The sequence below is a fragment of the Mya arenaria genome, chromosome 2 (genome assembly GCF_026914265.1).
Source record: "Mya arenaria isolate MELC-2E11 chromosome 2, ASM2691426v1".
Taxonomy (NCBI): domain Eukaryota; kingdom Metazoa; phylum Mollusca; class Bivalvia; order Myida; family Myidae; genus Mya; species Mya arenaria.
In genome coordinates, this window is record NC_069123.1 from 45277812 (window position 1) to 45297802 (window position 19991).

Sequence of the window (19991 nt, forward strand, 5' to 3'; positions counted from 1 at the left end):
CTCCGGCAATATTTGTCATTCTCTTGTGTAATTGTGTAGATGGATGCTTGTTGACATAGGATTGTCCCTAATTTTACCAGGCAAACATACTTCTGGCAAGTGTACGGAAATTCACTAGACTGGTCTTTGCTTTGACCGAATACTGTTGTATCTCAGATTAACATAGGCACTGTCTATCTTGTATGACCCATTTAGTTTGAGAATGGTCGGGAAATGCTGCAATCTGTCCTTTGTCACATAGGTACTGCCTAGTTTGTATTTCCCATTTAGTTTGGGAGGGATCGCGAAATGCTGCGATCTGTCCTCTACATCACAAAGGCACAGCCTAGTTTGTATTTCCCATTTAGTTTGAGAATGGTCGGGAAATGCTGCAATCTGTCCTTTGTCACATAGGTACTGCCTAGTTTGTATTTCCCATTTAGTTTGGGAGGGATCGCGAAATGCTGCAATCTGTCCTCTACATCACAAAGGCACAGCCTAGCTTGTATTTCCCTTTTAGTTTGTGATTGGTTGGAATATGCTGCAATCTCTCCTCTATGGAATATAATTGGAATATTATTATATAACATGGCTGAAAAATAGATAGCAAGACATTATCCTCTGTTGTCTGAAACACTGGAGTATTTGTGGGTTTTGCTTTGCAGGGAGGTGAGATATATAATAAGAAACAATTTGTTGTTTTGTTACTTTTAATTCCCTGCCATAGAGTGGGGATGGGATTACAGGAATGCACTTCGTCCATCTGTCTGTCTGTCTGTCTGTCCGTAACATTTCATGTTTGGGCTATAACTTACTTATATATTGATGAATTACGTGGTACAAATGTTGTCCTCATTGAGACGATGTGCAGGATTCTTGACCCAGGTCATATCTCAAAGGTAAAGGTCACATTATACATTTCAAGGTCAGAGTACACATGCTCGTGTCCGCGCTATAGCTTACTTACGCATTGATTGATTTCCATATATCTAGGTAGTGGTGGGAATCGGTTACAGCTTTACTATCGATGATCAGTTCCACTCAGGTAACCGATTATCGATAGTACAATCGGTTGGACCATTTCTGACTATACCTTAAATGTAGTAGTATTTGTAGTATTTTGTACAATAAGTTAATAACTCATAATCATTTTAAACTAAGCTTATGTTATACATGTAAATGTACCATGTTTGAAGTAGTTGTTTTTTAGCTCCACTGGCCGAAGGCCATGGAGCTTATGTCGTCACAGATTGTCCGTCGTGAGTGCGTGCGTGCGTAAACTTTTACTTTAAACGACATCTCCTCTGAAACTGATAAGCGGATTTTGACAAAACTTCACAGGAATGTTCCTTTGGTGGTCCTTTACCAAAATTGCTCAAATGGTTCCGGTCCATTGCACAATATGGCCGCCAGAGCTAAAAATAGCAAAATCTTTAAACGACATCTCCTCTGAAACGGTTCGGCAGATTTTGATGAAACTTGACAGTAATGTTCCTTGGGTGGTCCTTTATTAAAATTGCTCAAATGGTTCTGGTCCATTGCACAATATGGCCGCCACAGCTAAAAATAGCAAAATCTTTAAACGACATCTCCTCTGAAACGGATAGGCAGATTTTGATGAAACTTGACAGAATTGTTCCTTGGGTGGTCCTTAACCAAAATTCCTCAAATGGTTCCGGTCCGCTGCACAACATGGCTGCCAGGGCAAAAAAATAGAAAAACCTTTAAAGAACATCTTCTCAGAAACCGATGATCAGATTTTGATGAAACTTAACAGAAATGTTCCTTGGATGGTCCTTTATCAAATTTGCTTCAATGGTTTCGGTCCACTGCACAAGATAGCCCCCAGAGGTAAAAATAGAAAAACCTTTAAACGACTTCTCCTCAGAAACCGATGATCGTATTGCAATGAAACTTGACAGAAATGTTACTTGGGTAGTCCTTAACCAAAATAGCCCAAACAGTTCTGGTCTGCTGCACAACATGGGCACCAGAGCTAAGAATAGAAAAAAACGTTAAACTACATCTTCTCAGAAACCGATTATCAGATTTTGATGAAACTTTACATAAATGTTCATCAGGATGCCCTTTAACCAAAATTGCCCAAATGGTTCCGTTCCGCTGCACAACATGGCAGCCAGAGCTAAAAATAGGAAAAACCTTTACACCACTTCTCCTCAGAAACCGATGATCAGATTTTGATGAAACTTGACAGAAATGTTCCTTGGGTGGTCATTAACCAAAATTTGTTAAATGGTTCCAGTCCACTGCACACCATGGCTGCCAGAGCTAAAAAATAAAAAAAAACTTTATACGACTTGTCGTCGAAACCGATGACCTCTTTTCGATAAAACTTGACAGAAATGTTTGTTTGGTGCTCCTTTACTCAAATTGCCCAAATCATTTCCAGTGCTCCAGCCAGGATTTGAAATGGGCAGGGTGGAGTAAAAAAAGGGCAAGCTACATGAGTCGTGTAGAGATTGGGGTGGTTGTGGGGGGGGGGGTCCACCCCTGTCACAAGGTGTTTGTTTTTTTGTGGGGGGGTTGGGGGGGTCTCCCCCTAGAATTTGTTTTGTTTTAATACTCAATTTAAATCATTTTCCATGATTTTCAGACTTATACAAAATGGTGTTGTTGTTTTTTCTCAAAATTTAGAAGGGTGTGTTTTAATATCAAAATTAAAATTTGTCTTTTTGTCTGTGGTAGTATGATTGTACTTGTTTGGCATCTTCTTTAGTGCAATGTCACATATTTCTTTTAAAAGTTTGTAAGATGAAGACAAAAACAAACACAGTTAAACATCAAATAAATAGATACACACAACAAAAATAAATGTAGGGGACGAATCTTAGTTTGGTACGATCGGGTTTGGGTACGAATGTTACATTCAGCCTGTTTGTTATTTAAATGTCTTTGGTAAAATAATGTTTAATATGCTGATGTTTTAGAATAAAATGACAATAAAAATCACTACCCTGGTTTAAAAAATCACTTATTAAACATAGAACATTGATAAAATAACTCAGAAAATCGTTCTGATAAAATGGCGGTTTCGGCGAATTTTGACAAGATCGTGGACATGATAAGTAAATACTAAATAAAGCATCAACAGAATTTTGTGGATTACAAAGAAATTTTCATCATGAATATTTTATAAATAAACTTTCAAAACATTTACTGAAAAGGTGATGTATTTGATTGTATTAGCGCCACCTTTCTTATGTTTACATATCGGCAGTGCCGTCTGCTTCAAATCAACAATGTTGAAAATGGCAAGTCTCGTCTGTACAATACAATAAACAATTATTTTAAAAGATTTAATTGTGCTTCACAACATTTTTCACCATCCCTTCGCATTTTCTATCGCATTTTACGAACTTTCATCATTGGTTGAACGAGTTCTCAATGTATATTCTGAATGGCTGACATTCAATAGGCACGCCTCCTGCCGATGTTTCCCTATTTGGCTCTTCCTAATTATCGGATTAGTAGATGACCGATTATGAATACACAGGTCGTCTGCTCACTACACAAATACACAATTAGCTGTCATATGACTTGGTTACGGCACATGGAAAGATGAAAGGGCAGTACGGCATATTTTAAGCAATCAATGGGGGCATGGTGACACCTAGCGGGAACACTATTATCATAAGTATTACGTAATTTGTCTCAATTATGACAGCGGATTAAGGACTGTCAATCTTTTATAATGATTTCAATAGTAAAAAGGGCACTAACGGGATATTTGGGGCTAATAGAGCATTTGTGAAAAGGGCACTACTCAAAAAGGGGGCAGGGCGGTAAGAAAAGGGGCACGGGCGCTGCGCCATTGAAAAACGGGCTAGCTGGAGCACTGATTTCGGTCCACTGCACAACATGGCAGCCAGAGCTATTAAAGTAAAAAAAATAATTAAATAACTTCTCCTCAAAAATTGATGATTGTATTTCTATGAAACTTGACGAAAATGTTCGTTAGGTGGTCTTTGCTTGAACCTTTTGGCCAGTGGAGCACAGGCACTGATGTGCCTCTTGTTTCTTTTATTACTATGAGCCAAATAAATACTGCTTCACTCGACAGTCTGAGTTTTATGTTTCATCAAAGTCTTAGTCTCCAAATGTAGACTGTCATGCCTTGTTTACCCAAGTGGTTTGTTGACAACACCAAATGCAAACATATGCATTAAATCAATTACTAGTTTTATATTCAAACTAAATATAAATTATTTCCTCAAAACATTTTGTAAACCCTTGTCATTAAATTAAACAACATTAACTGATATGTACTTTCAAAACTCAAATTAAATTTGCACAAGGCACTTTCATGACTACTGGTTCATTAACTTAACTTCTTAAGGCATGGCAAGCTTAAACAACACTAATTTGAGTGAATTTGACAGCTATATTTCATTTTCAATTTTAATTAAATTTTGTTAAATTTACTTATCAATTGAAAAAAATAAGCGAACATTATTTTTTCCAACGTGCTAATTGCATTGCCAAAACGAAAAGAAAACAGTCCGCATTTAGAACGAAAGAAAAAAGTTTGACAGTTAACCTTTGTTTGCATATTTCTTGTTACAAAGCCAGCACATGCCATAATCCATATCAAGATTTTCTTTGGTAGGTGGGCCTGGCTTTTTTTTGTTGAAGCCGAAGTGAGTCCATACTCTTGATCTGGCTTTGCCCCCAGGATAGGGAAATATTTCGTCTTCGAGATTTGGCGCTTGATCATCCATATTGTTTAACGATAAGGAATGAACAGCTCCAAATGTATAAATGAAGCAAAAGAAAATAGGCGGTAATGAACGGAAAGTAAAGGACGAATCTCTAACGCAATGATGTCCCCTGGCGAGTGGAAAACGAAGATGAAAAGCAACTCTGGTTGAACCGATGATCGATTATGACCATATACAATCGATTGTCGCCGACTTTTGGGGCAACCAATCGATTTTCGATTATAATCGATCATCGGAACATCACTATAACTAGGTACAAAAAATAATGTCATTTTCATTGAGATGATGTACAGTGACCTTGACCCGGTCCATACCTCATTGGTCAAGGTCACATGAGACATTTAAAGGCCTAATATAACCTAATACAAATGTTGACCTCATTGAGACCATGTGGAGTGACCTGGGTCCATACCTCAAAGGTCAAGGTCAATCGGGACATTTAAAGGTCAGAGTACACAATAAAAAGTATTTGTTAATTGAAAGTGTTTAACAAGTTGCACAGATTGATACATTGCACACTCTGCAGAGCATTATTATTATGCGCATATATATATATATATATAGTTATATATTTTAATAAACAATGGCCAAACATGTGATAATATATTAATAACATGTGTTTTCTCTTCAAAAGAAGTAAAACAATGTTATTACGTCACCACCATATATATGTATCACTTCTTAAAAAATAACTTAAGACTTGCTTTTTCATCGATGTTATAAATCAAAGACTCATTTTTCTTTCTTTTTTTTTTACCAAAAATAACCTTGACATTGATCTTACCCACACTACACACAATCTGAATAACTTAAACAAATATCCTTTAATAACATGTTCATATATCCAAGAATATTATAGTTACCGATCAATCTTGTATTTACTATTTTCCCACTCTTGACCAGTGGTAGTTTACAATTTTGGTCAGATTCAATGTACCAGTCAGGTTCAGAGAAAAATAAGATGTTTTAAAAAACAAAGGTGGGGGATATAGCCGCTCTTTGGACTGCCTTTTAATATTACAAAAGTATAAATATTAACCTAATTGGGACAGTAATAATAACGAATTCATCTTGTAAAAATGTTCTGTTTTAATTTACAAATTGAAATTTAATCATTTAAATAAAAATTAAAAAAAAACTGTCACAAGCCAGGCAATATATATATAGTCAGATCACAGAGTAGATTAAACAGCTCATATAGATCCTCACACATTAATTCCTTCTTATAAGCAACTTGCAAATGGCTTCATGCAACAGGAAGAACCTGCCCAAAATGAAGAAATATTGATACTTATTTCAGCCCTCTCTCCCAGAAAAACCTCGGCTTTCCCAACATGTAATTTGTCTTCTATGTTCTTAATAATACATCGGTGACATATCTGTCAAGTATTGGTCTTGAAAAATATTGTCAGGAAAGCCTTCAGAATCTTAAGTGTGATATATAAACATTAGTTTTCGTATTTGCAAACCAATTATTATGGAGACTGGTAAAAATAGATCTCGTATTTCTTAAGAAAGATAATTAAAATCTTGTGAAATAGTCTCTGAAGTGACAGGGCTGCTTCTATGCTGATGGTGTACTATGGAGATGCGACATTCTGTCAGAACTGTGAAATAGTCTAGTGGTCACTATATCATGCCGTCTTCTCTGACATCACACCCTTTTATTCACCAGACCGAGTGCTCGACACACTTGTCCCCACAGACTTTTGTTTAAATTTAATGTTCAATCTATACTTGAAAGTTGGAAGGGACGAGATTAAAAGTTACATTTTTCTTTTAATAATAAATCGGAGTCGGTTATTTTGAAAATTACTGATTTTTACTGTAACATATTCTGGAAGATCATTTTATGACTGTTGGGTATATGTGAGAGGAGAGATTGAGCCCCAATTTTCTGTCTAGGTTATGAAGGATGTTATATTTACTTGTATCATAAATGTCAGCATTATTGCCTAGCTACGAGGAACGAGGAAGGGGCTATGGGTAAGCTACCAAGACATGTCATCGTGAGATGGTCTCTCAGAGAAATCTTAAATGGCTAAAACACTGACACTCGCGGGCATTTCTATTGTTTTTCCAGCTTTATTAGCGGCTGTGACAGGCAGCTTTTAGTTGCCATGTTATGGAACTGGTCTGATACAGTTTGCTTGTCAGACCTGTCAGTGATAACGTTCCCCTCATTTAGGCAGACATAAACATCATGTAGGCTTTCACTATACAAGTGTCATGACTTGAGAGGCATTTTTCAGCTTAAATGTAAAGAGCTTTGAACTATTCATTTAGGAATACTACTGAATGAATTGAAAATTATCTATGATACAATTATAGTGTACATGCTTTCTTTGAACTGCTATTATTATAGTATTTGTAGGTATAGTTGAACAGTTTCAAGGTTTTTCTTGATTAACAAGTTTTTCAAATGATATCCACTCTCAGTAACAGGGAGGGTTCTAGATTCAGCCTTGTTGATATGATTGTGTTTCAGTGCTGTGAATCCATTTGCCAGCATGATGGGTGGGGCAAAGGTGGGGGGTGGACAGGAGGATGGGTACAACCCAACCAAGGCCAACTACCACCCCATAGACGATGCTTGCTGGAAACAAGGAGACAAGTAAGGGCACATTTGCATTGAGACAAGTTAATTGGCTTTATGGTCTATATTGCTATTGAACATTAATTTGTTGTTATATCCTTGCAAAAAACATTTGTAAGGCAGGTATATTGGAGTTATGGTTGGTCTGTTGGCAAAGGCAAACTTCTCTCAACAGTTTTACAGTTATCACTCTGATACATGGTACATATTACCACCATGATGTGTAGTAGTGCCTTTTAGCTCACCTAAGCACTTAGTGCTCAGTTTGAGCCGTTGTGATGGGGTAATTGTCCATCGCCGTCTGTCCGTCCGGTTTCTCCTCAACCACTGGGACAATTTCAACCAAACTTTATATGAATATTCCTTGGGTAGTACTCTTCAAGATTCCTTCATTGAAAGTGGTTCACTTTAGAACTTTAGAAAGGAAAAACTTTGAAAATCTTCTTGGGAAAGTTGGCCTATTTCCCAATAATTTCACAGAAATGTTCTTAAGGTGACAATCTACCGAAATCCTTCACCAAATGTTGATTCGTTTAAAAATATGGCCAACAGAGAGCAGTCTGTGTTGTGCACAAGGCCTGCATCACTACCTTAAAGGTTAAGGTCAACTTAAGTGATTTATCATAATGGAATGCTGCCTTAATGCACATAACTGTATAGGTGGGCATGTCCAAATGTAACTTAATCATGTATGGGCAATTATGTTGCCCAGATATTTTGTAACATTAAGGCGATGTGTCACATCCACAACCAACTTCCCTACTAAGAAGGTCAAGGTCACACTTAAAGGTTATAATCACTACCAACTATACTCAATTTGCATACATGTACATGTATGCAAATTGAGTATATTTGGTAGTGTCCAGGCTTTAACTTTGTCATGCAAGGGTGAATCTGAAATACCATGGCATAGATGTTTGTCACACAAAGGCAACATGTCAGGTGCAGGTCCTAATCTGTGGATGCGTGCAAGTCCCAGGTCCCTACCTCTTAGTTTATCTCACGCTCACACAAGTCAACATTCATAGGGTCCTGCATATATGCTCATAGTTGATGTTAGCTGTTCCAGAATGTGGGCATATTTCATTGATCTGTCTGGCACTTATGGAGCATTCATCACTTACGGTGACAGCTCTTGTTTGAGCTATGTGCCTTTGAACATCAGTGTAAGACTTTGGCTTTTTTGTAAATTTTTAATTGATCTTTTGGTGTAAGATTTGCTTTCCTTGAAATAATTCTTAAACATCTATTCTGATATTTATTTCAATATTTGCCTGAGTCAATCAATAACAGTCATCCTGTTTTTAATCGGCTAGTGATGGTAGGCATCTCTTCTGTGGTAGCTCTAGTTTCTTTACAGGGTTTGCACAGACTTGTAAAGTTCTTGAATTCTATACTGCTGGATGAAAAGTCCTTAAATTTGCAAAAATATCCTTGAAACTACTCGATTTTTTTACCCTTGTAAAGTGCTTTTATTTTTACTCTTTTATAATAAAATGTCCTTGTTCTGCTCCAAATGGCGTGGCTGTAATAAAAAAGAGTCCATCTTTGAAAAAAATGATTTTTGTGGATGCTTACCAGTAACTCTTTGCTATTGGAATCTTTTAGCATATGTGTGATGGTAAGGGTATGGTACGGATTTCACACTCCAGTGGTACAATTATCATAAGCATCGGTTCAGTCTATTTCTGTTTCTGGTTTCATTTTTGCTGTGAATGTCAAAAAGTGTTGTTTTTTTTACTTATCATTGGCTGGTTAACCACAAAAATAAACACAAAGCAATGTGTAAACACTATATAAAAGTTATTGACATCAGCTCAATGTGTGATCTGCTCTGATATTTCACATTAAGTCAGAAAAATCTTAAAAGATGACTAAATGTTTGACAGGCTACGATGACTTTTTGTCATAAATATGTGTTATTTTCATAGCTTGCTAATGATAGGCTTTAAAAAATGTGTTAATATTTGTTATTTAAGATAGTCCTAACTCCTTGAAAATCGAATAAAGGTCCTTGAAAACTCCTTGATTATTTTGCTGTCCTTGAAAATCGAATAATGGTCCTTGAAAACTCCTTGATTATTTTACTAGTCTGGCTGTATAAACCCTGCTTTGGCTTTTAATTAATTCAAGTGTTAAACATCTTTTCAGTTTTATTCATTCTTGTATAATGTAATACAAAAAAAGGGAAATGTTTCTGTGTATAATAATGGGTGGAGTTAATACAAGAGAATACAAAACCTGTATTTTAATGATGCTTGTTAGTCTGTTAGACATAAACATTGGCAGACTAAAAACAATCATGACATTTTGTATTTCTTTCACAGAGTACCATATTTGGCGCTGGCTAAGACTTTTGAAGCTATAGAAAACGTTTCAGCTAGGTAAGGAAATCTTTTATGTGTCTGGTTAGTAAAGAGATTTTCTTCTCCATTATTAAGTTATTGTTAGAATTAATTAACAAATGACTTATGCTTAATTTAGAAGGTCTTTACTAAATGTTGATTCAATTCACAAATATTGACGTCTCTTTTCAGGTTGAAAATCATAGAGATTCTGTGCAACTTTTTCCGTTCGGTGATTGTGTTGTCGCCAGAGGAGCTGTTGCCATGTGTGTACTTGTGCCTGAACAAGCTGGCACCAGCGTATGCAGGGGTTGAGCTGGGGATTGGGGAAACAGTGCTTATGAAGGCCATTGCGCAGAGCACAGGTGGGAATGCAGATTTATACAGCATTTCTTATTATTCTGGGAGTATGCTTCAATAAAGATCTTAGAAGGTCATAGTTGTAAATTGAAACGATCTTGGAGTCATACTTTAGTAACTGTCATATTTTCATTCTTTTGCTATGTATATGACATGCGCATTTTGAACCGTATCCATTTATAGAAATAATGACAAAGTGAATGAGGGTAAATCAAAAAGAAGTATCAGTCAGTTTATTAGGGTTTAAGATTATTTAATTCACAACTAATATCCTTTGATTCTGTTTATTTATTATTTGCTGTTTGTGTTGTTTAAGTTTTGCAAAACCTAAGTATGATTCATGAAAGAACATTAACTGAGATTCTTCATAGGAATTAACTATGCCCTGTTGGGTTTTAGGGTGTAGTTATATAAAAAAGATTTAATTAAATGGAAGACAAGTAATGGAAGAAGTCCAAGTACAATCTGTATTCCATTTCAAAGGGTGTGTTCAATAGAGCCTTGTTTACAGGTCGGAGTATGGACAAAATCAAGGCAGATGCCCAGGAGAAGGGAGACCTGGGTATTGTAGCTGAGGTAGGCTTAGTACTTGCACATTCACTCGGGGCAATCCATTAAATATGGATCTGTATTTCTATATATATCGGCTAAGTATTGGGCAAGTGATGTCTGTTGACATGGTCTTCATTCATTTACACATGGAGCTAGCTGCTAATTCTTTAGCTAAATGCGGTAAACATATTTTTACTGACAATCAAAAGACAATAAAATGGTATTGATCCATCTGAACAAACTAGTTGTTTCTAGCATTTAAATTTTGGGACCGAAATAGCCCAAGATGTATTTAGAAGTCAAATATTTGTTAACATTCCCACTGGTCTTCAAATGGTTGCATTTACTTTACTGTTTCAAAGATTGATATACAAATTTGAAGCTTTATAACTATCCAAATATGTGTAAAAATAGTGTCCTTTAACGAGACATGCCAGGTTTAATATTCATTTATTTTTTCTGTATCCAGAAATGGAAATGTGTATAATTATTTCATCTATGTTATTTCTGTATCCTGTGTTCCACAGAGTAGTCGAAGCACCCAGAGGACGATGTTCCAGCCCGCCAAGCTCACTGTACCCGCTGTTTTTGCTAAACTAAAGGAAATAGCTACCATGACCGGAAATTCTGTAAGACCTCTCTAACCTCTTAAGTCATTTGTGTGTTTCTGTTGTTAAAATAATTCAGGTGTTTTTGTAATTAGATGAATACTTATTACAATTTCAAAGGAAATATTTGACCAACATTTTCTTTGGACAATGATTAGGTTGTGACATTAACACCTATAACCTTGGTGTATTTGATGGCTTTTGTTTTAACAATTAAATATTGGCAATGTTATTATTGGAAATTTATGGAATTAATAAACCTCTTTATACTGTATTTCATTTCACTTTTATTTTAAATTTATATAAACAATACATGAAGCTTCTGTCCATCTCCAGGTGATGAGTAAGAAGATAGATAAGATCAAGGGGATGTTTGTGGCGTGTCGCCAGTCAGAAGCCCGCTACCTCATCCGATCCCTGGGAGGCAAACTGCGGATTGGCCTTGCAGAACAGAGCGTGCTCACCGCCCTTGGCAACGCCATTTACCTCACACCTCCTGGACAGGGTAGGTGGATGGGCGAGAAACAGTGTGATATTTTTCAAGGTCCAGTTAGGACAGACTGAAGATTATTTTATGTTGACTGTTTCACATGTAGTCATGAAGTCATTAACCTATCAATTTTGTTTCTGTGTTGCATACAAAAAATACTGCTTAAAATTGGCATATGATGGTTCCTTATTTTAACATTTATAAATAATCGGTTCATTTTTTATCATAAAAAGTTGCATACAGTGTAGTATGCCAAATTTCATGTGTTGGTGCAATTGTTACACCTTATTAAAAAACATTTATTTTTTCCTCAGACTTCCCTCCCGCCGTGCTGAACAAAGGGAAGGGAGTTAACTCTGAGACCCTTAAACAGAGGATGGAGGAGGCTGCTCTCACCGTCAAAACTACCTACTGGTAAAGACCTGTCAAGAGAAGGCTATATGTAGAACAACTTGTTTTAAGTTATGTCTTAAAATGTTTACCACAATAGGGTTTAAGGTAAGGAGTTATGGAAGGTTGCTGCACCCTGTGAGGCTGCCCTTTTTTGGTAGTATAAATAAATAAAGGTGATATGTGCCCTGCAATACCAACAACCCTACCTAAACATTCAAGGTTACACTCAGAGTTTAATCAATATGGAATGCTGCAGACATGCACATAAATGAAGTTGGTTGTGTCCAGTCTGTAACTTTGTCATCCTCAGATGGGTTTTAAAAGTTTTTGGCACATGTCTTTGGTACATAAAGATGACGTATCGGGTTCATGACCCACGTCCCTTCCCCTTATTTCATCACTCTCCCACACTTACAGTTAACTATCATTTTGTATTGCATATATATGTGCGCCTTTCCTTAACCTGGAAATTTAAGTAATTGTATAAACCAATGAACTAGGTGGCATAGGGGTATTTGTCTCTTACTGTGACAGTTCTTGTTTTTATATCGTGCCCATTTGTGGTTGTTGCTTTATAAACATTATACACCTATTTATCATGAATTCAATTTTAACTTTGTCTACATGAGGTTGTATCCCATTTGTATGAATATATTGTGTTGGCTGTTTCCAGTGAGTGTCCAAACTATGATGCCATTATTGCGTGTATCCTTGAACATGGTCTGGAGGAGCTGCCAAAGAGATGTAAACTCACACCAGGTATGGATGTCACAAGAGCTTTGATGTTGTAGGGTAGAGCTCCTTCAGTAGAAAATGCCTGATTTATCTGAAATTTCTGCTTCACAATGTGGTTTGAAATCTAATTTGATGCTAATATTTGGAGCGATATAAAACTGAACTGGTATTTTATAATTGAATGTTTTCAGAGAGTTAGATAACATGAACTTTGTTGTGTAAGTGCTAAGAAAGGGTTAAGTTGAAACATCTGTCACTTAAGTGAATTGCCCTTTCAGGCGTTCCACTTAAGCCAATGTTGGCTCATCCAACGAAGGGCATCAGTGAGGTTCTGACGAGGTTTGAAGGCAATGATTTTACCTGTGAATACAAGTATGACGGAGAGAGAGCTCAGGTGAGTCTTGGTTTCAAGAACAGGTTTTTTTCTCAAATGTTCATTGTATGAGTGGTATTCTCAATTTCAGAGCCTATAAAACACTGCCCATTTCATCCACTTAGAGCCATTAATAAAACAACATGAAAATATATTAAAACAGTCATCAAAAGTAGACTTGTATGAAACAGCCAGGATTTTTATCTGACTACCGTATTATATCATGCATAGGACGCACTTTTTTACCCCCAATTATCGTCTTAAAAATTGCCTGCGTCCTTTCTATGCTATTAGAATTTCATCTGTTTTTAGCTCCACTGGCCGAAGGCCATGGAGCTTATGTCGTCACAGATTGTCCGTCGTGAGTGCGTGCGTGCGTGCGTAAACTTTTACTTTAAACGACATCTCCTCTGAAACTGATAAGCGGATTTTGACAAAACTTCACAGGAATGTTCCTTTGGTGGTCCTTTACCAAAATTGCTCAAATGGTTCCGGTCCATTGCACAATATGGCCGCCAGAGCTAAAAATAGCAAAATCTTTAAACGACATCTCCTCTGAAACGGTTCGGCAGATTTTGATGAAACTTGACAGTAATGTTCCTTGGGTGGTCCTTTATTAAAATTGCTCAAATGGTTCTGGTCCATTGCACAATATGGCCGCCACAGCTAAAAATAGCAAAATCTTTAAACGACATCTCCTCTGAAACGGATAGGCAGATTTTGATGAAACTTGACAGAATTGTTCCTTGGGTGGTCCTTAACCAAAATTGCTCAAATGGTTCCGGTCCGCTGCACAACATGGCTGCCAGGGCAAAAAAATAGAAAAACCTTTAAAGAACATCTTCTCAGAAACCGATGATCAGATTTTGATGAAACTTAAAAGAAATGTTCCTTGGACGGTCCTTTACCAAAATTGCTCAAATGGTTCCGGTCCATTGCACAATATGGCCGCCAGAGCTAAAAATAGCAAAATCTTTAAACGACATCTCCTCTGAAACGGTTCGGCAGATTTTGATGAAACTTGACAGTAATGTTCCTTGGGTGGTCCTTTATTAAAATTGCTCAAATGGTTCTGGTCCATTGCACAATATGGCCGCCACAGCTAAAAATAGCAAAATCTTTAAACGACATCTCCTCTGAAACGGATAGGCAGATTTTGATGAAACTTGACGGAATTGTTCCTTGGGTGGTCCTTAACCAAAATTGCTCAAATGGTTCCGGTCCGCTGCGCAACATGGCTGCCAGGGCAAAAAAATAGAAAAACCTTTAAAGAACATCTTCTCAGAAACCGATGATCAGATTTTGATGAAACTTAACAGAAATGTTCCTTGGATGGTCATTAACCAAAATTTGTTAAATGGTTCCAGTCCACTGCACACCATGGCTGCCAGAGCTAAAAAATATAAAAAAACTTTATACGACTTGTCGTCGAAACCGATGACCTTTTTTCGATAAAACTTGACAGAAATGTTTGTTTGGTGCTCCTTTACTCAAATTGCCCAAATCATTTCGGTCCACTGCACAACATGGCAGCCAGAGCTATTAAAGTAAAAAAAATTTTTAAATCACTTCTCCTCAAAAATTGATGATTGTATTTCTATGAAACTTGACGAAAATGTTCGTTAGGTGGTCTTTGCTTGAACCTTTTGGCCAGTGGAGCACAGGCACTGATGTGCCTCTTGTTTCCAAGTCCATTTCAGGTCGAAAATATCGGACCAGGGAAGAACGCGGTAATAGTAAGTATCTGTACTGCGTCAACGAAGTGAACAACTGGCATAGGTAAAATCATGCAAGTTAACACACGCAGAAATATATTGAATGTTTACTTTAAAATGATTTATTGAGAAATAAATTGAAAACAAACACGAGTGTTTACTTTTTTACAAAAGGGATGCTACTCACAAAAACTCGATGTGAGTCAGCACTTTAACTGGATTGAGTTATAACTGCAACGGAAAATCGGAAAAGGAAGTATTTATCAATTAATCGTTGTTCATGATTTTAATGTTTCGATATTTTACAAAACATTTTGTTGTATTTTACTGTTTTAAAAAAATAATAAAGGAATGTGCATAACACATAAGTAGCATTATTGGCACTATCAAATCTTTTCAAATGTGCGAAGGTGTGAAAAACACCCGCTGTCTGTCATTAGAAAAACATCAATAGAACGAACTATTGCGATGGTAATACCGTATTGTTGTTTGTTCGCACTTGCCCCTAGGTGCCTTCTGCTGGCAAGGCTAATTACCTAATTATGCTGACATGCTTTAATCCGCGCAGCGACAAGCCTTATCAAAACAATCATTAGTTTTGACAATACACAGTTTTGCAACGGTTGCAACAGTTGACAGTCATTCAGAAGGCATGTCGGGAGATGCAACGGTTGACTGTCAGTCAGAACTAGTCTATTACAGCATTTGTATAAGTCTTATATTATGCGTGAATGTTCTCAAAATGTCAAGACATATATCATTGTTGTGTACGTTTAATTACCGAAATACGACAATAATTATCGAATTACACAAGACACTTATCGAATTATGCCTTTCATACAATTTTTGTTTGTTTTTTTACTTCAATATATGTTATAAATACTTTACCAACCTCAACCTTTTGGCTCCGATTTTGACATTTTTCCGCTGCGTCCTATCTTATATATTAAGGGGTTTTACCCGTTTTCTCAACAATTTTTTTGCCTGCGTCCTATCTATGCTAGGTTCCTATACATGATATAATACGGTAATTCGCTTTTGAAATAGAGACAAGCCCTGCTGTTTGAATTCTTAATCTCTAACAGAAATTTAAATCAGTATCTGACTTGCAGATTTGTGCTTATTTTGATCCTTGTACAAGAAATAATTATGTCACATGTTGAAGGTTATGTTCCCTTTAGATCCATCTGTTGGAGGGTGGGGAGATTCACATCTACAGTCGGAACTCAGAGGACAACACAAGCAAATACCCCGATATCATCTCCCGGCTACCCCGCTGCCTTAAGAAGGGGGTCACAACATGTGTACTTGACTGCGAGGCCGTTGCCTGGGACGCAGAGAAACAACAGATCCTTCCCTTCCAGGTCCTCACCACCCGAAAGAGGAAGGTAAGCTTCCCCCTGGATTGTTTGTGCATGAGAGCTGTCTTTACTTGTCACGTACAGTACGCTGTGAAATACATGTATTACTTACAATGCATGTAAATGATCTGTGAAGTATGAGTTTAAATCTCAGATGAATTTCAAATCCATTCCCAAAAAAATTGATTAAGCAGAATGAGTTTCCACTTTCCACAAATTCACCTGTTTTAGTATTTGCAATTTTTCATGACATGCCATTTTATGTCCTATTGTTTTAAGATACTTACACTTCTGTCGGCACAGTCTTATAATAATATGTTTCTCTTTCCCCAGGATGCAGATGCGTCAGAGATCAAGGTTCAGGTTTGTGTATACGCGTTTGACCTGCTCTACCATAACGGTGAGTCACTGGTGCGTGAACCCCTGCGTCGACGCCGTCAGCTGCTGCGGGACTCCTTCCAGGAAGTGGCAGGAGAGTTTGTATTCGCAACGTCCATGGTGTCCTCCAACACAGAGGAGATATCAGAGTTCCTAGAGGAATCCATCAAAGGTGAGCCAGTCACTTCAAACATTAAAATTTAAATATTCTTTTAGGAATAATCATTTGTTGTTTTCAAATAAAGTGGACTTATTGGCATTAGCGTTTGTGTTGTCAGCAGGGAATGCAACCCTTTATTGTTTGTTGGCAGTTGATAAACAAAAGTCAAAATATTCACAATGACAACATGCATGTGTCCTATTCCTCTGACTGAAATACTTGATTGACAATTTTGTCCTTTGGAAAGGTTCAAATCTGCTTGCATGGTCAACATTTTGTAAGCAATATTTGAGTTGAACATTACAAAGTTGCTGTTTTCTTTCAGGAAACTGTGAGGGCTTGATGGTGAAAACCCTGGATGTTGATGCCACATATGAGATCGCCAAGAGGTCCCATAACTGGCTCAAGGTAAATGTTGTCCATTTATATACACTTGTAAATGTTCAAATATTTCCGCTCAAACTTAACAGGTAGAAGTAGTGGCATGTTTGGATAGTTTTTACTGACAGCCTGAGATGATTCAATGTAAACTTTAGTACAGTCAGTACAATCTTACGCCAGCACAATTGTTGACATTGTTGTTAAGATGACAGATGAGAATGAAATGACTTAAAGGAAATTAACTCCTTAAAAAAATAAAAGTCAGGTGGTACAAGGCATCTCTTGGTCAGTTTGAGAGGGAAAATTTAGAGTAGAAAATCTGTTGTTCCCATAGCAACGTTGCTTTGCTTTTTACTTGATCTTAATATATTTTTACTAGGAAGTCGGACATTGTTTCTCAAAGGCATAAGGTATATGCAGGAGGAGTGACATAGGCAACTAAAATCTACAAACTTATTGTGCGGTTATCATGGATATTTTCACTAAAATAACTTTAATTGGGCTAACAGGAAATGAAAGGACATCGAAAATAAAAAGACAGCTACTCTCTTAGTGTTCAAGAATTGCATATTATTTGTAACATTAAGCTGTGCAATATTGCCATTCTGCCATGTATGTTTGCATGTCTGTGCAGGTTAAGAAGGATTACCTGGAGGGTGTGGGTGACACCCTGGACGTGCTTGTGATGGGAGCCTACCTGGGCACAGGAAAGAGGACAGGGCGTTATGGGGGATTCCTCCTCGGTTGCTACGACGAGGAAAACGAGGAGTACCAGTGCATATGCAAGGTATTAAGAGTTTTAACAGTTAGTTGTGTTCAAAGAGAGATAATGTATTCAAAGTTTTCATATTTATTCTGTTAGCAAATTTAAATTCAAAGCTTGTTTGCTGGAAAATACCATTTCTGGAAACAGTTACATTGTGGAACTGCTGGTCTAGTCAATAACTTGTTCAGTAAATGTGAATACAAAGGATGTACACATACAAGCATCTTATGTTAAAAATCTTAAATGAACAACAAAATATTTCACCCGTTTTCCCCCCAGATTGGTACAGGGTTCAAGGACGAGGACCTTGAACAGCACTCTACATTCTTCAAGGACCATGTGATAGCGAAGCCCAAGTCTTACTACAAGTGGGACAAGTCTGTGGAGTGTGACCATTGGTTCGAGCCAGTACAGGTGTGGGAGATCAAGGCCGCCGACCTCTCCATCTCCCCTGTACACAAGGCCGCAGCTGGAATGGTGAGTGGAGGGAAATAGTTAAATGATTTGGGCTATAGAAAATAACTAGAGCAAAATATTCATTTGTTTGGCAGATGGTTGCTGAAAATATAATGGGTTAGATTAACTTCAAGTATATTAAAATCAATTTACTTGATTATTGAGACCAAAATAACAGTTTAGAGAACACATTTTTCCAAGGGAGGTAACTCCAATAATTGTAAATGGTTTTCTTTCCAAATACTCCAGGTTGACCCTGAGAAGGGGATCTCTTTGCGGTTCCCAAGATTTCTGAGGATCAGGGATGACAAGAAGCCAGAGGAGGCCACACAGGCGACACAGGTAACATGGCAATAGGGCTTACAAGGACATTTTACTGTTGTTTAAATGGTATAGCGTTGAATATTTAATTATCGGGTACATCGTTTTCAAAACTGGCTTTTAAATAAAATATAAGAAACTGTCATGTCAACTTTTTGTTAGAATCAATTAGAGACCTTGCAACATAACACTGCTCAGGGCCAAAATCAAGTAACCCAAAATCTACCAGTACCAGAAAAAGACATTCAAATGTTCCATGCATTTAGAAATTTAATTTTATTGCAATCAATAAATGCAGATGTCCAAGTAAGAGCAGGTATCAGATAATGTGTATATAAAACCCGAGTGTATAGTCAAGTTGGTGTATGTTCTGGTCCAGGTAGCGGAGATGTACCGCGGGCAATCACAGATTCAGAACCAGAAGGAAAACAAGTCAGCCAAACCTGGCGATGAAGAAGACTTCTACTGATAACAGTGGGCGAACATTGTTTCTGGATCTACTAGGTGTAAACTGTAGGGTCGTGACACTGTTTCCAGGCTTGTTGTGGTGTTGGATGTCCAGTTAGCCAATCCTATCATTACCAGCACTGGTCAGAGCTGTTTTGAAAGAACTCTTTCGTGCACATAATATTATTTTGTGAATAGCACTTGAACGCTATGAAGACAAGTATTACATTCATTCTCCTTCTTCTGTAAAAAAAACAGTGCATGTTCACAAGAATTTTGTATTATTGATTTTTTAAAACTTACATGTAAGATATGCTAATATTTATTTCTTAGAAATGAAATATATAACAAATGTAAATTAGAATATGCATGATTATTGAAGATTGCGGCAAATGTTATAATGTCCTGTCAGTGCTCATGTTATTTGTATGAATAAACATGTTAAAGGCTCATTCTTCTGTTATTTTGATGTTACCTATGTACATGTTTCATACCAAAATTAAAGATTAGAAAACTAGATACAAAAGATCAGGTATTACATTGCCTCATAGTTACATGTACATAAATCTAAGTTGTGTTTTGTGACTATACAAAGGTTGATCACATTTAAATGCACCTCAAAGGGAGAGCATATATAGTTGCTTTGTCTGTCTGTCCGTCACAACTGATGGAATTGAAATAAAACTTTGTATATAGATAGATGGCATCGAGAGGCTGTGCAGTGCAAAAGAACCATAATCCTATCACGCATAAGATGACTTAACCATTTTTAGCTCGACAATTCAAAGAATATGGAGAGCTATACTACTCGCCCAAGCGTCGGCGTTGGCGTCACA

At 37.0% G+C, this 19991-nt stretch overlaps 1 protein-coding gene across 1 annotated transcript in view; it reads left to right on the top strand.

Moving 5' to 3' along the window:
* The window catches only part of LOC128222471 (DNA ligase 1-like), a 39727-nt gene extending 20120 nt beyond the window's left edge, over positions 1-19607 (top strand). The window contains exons 9-24 of the mRNA XM_052931489.1: positions 7207-7332; positions 9642-9698; positions 9852-10024; positions 10531-10595; positions 11099-11200; positions 11516-11684; positions 11984-12083; positions 12736-12821; positions 13076-13191; positions 16067-16273; positions 16580-16796; positions 17110-17192; positions 17800-17952; positions 18211-18408; positions 18637-18729; positions 19088-19607. Of these exons, the coding sequence (XP_052787449.1) occupies positions 7207-7332; positions 9642-9698; positions 9852-10024; positions 10531-10595; positions 11099-11200; positions 11516-11684; positions 11984-12083; positions 12736-12821; positions 13076-13191; positions 16067-16273; positions 16580-16796; positions 17110-17192; positions 17800-17952; positions 18211-18408; positions 18637-18729; positions 19088-19177 (2035 nt within the window). The 3' untranslated portion in view covers positions 19178-19607. The remainder of the gene's footprint in view (positions 1-7206; positions 7333-9641; positions 9699-9851; positions 10025-10530; positions 10596-11098; positions 11201-11515; positions 11685-11983; positions 12084-12735; positions 12822-13075; positions 13192-16066; positions 16274-16579; positions 16797-17109; positions 17193-17799; positions 17953-18210; positions 18409-18636; positions 18730-19087) is intronic.
* The last annotated feature ends 384 nt before the right edge of the window (positions 19608-19991 follow it).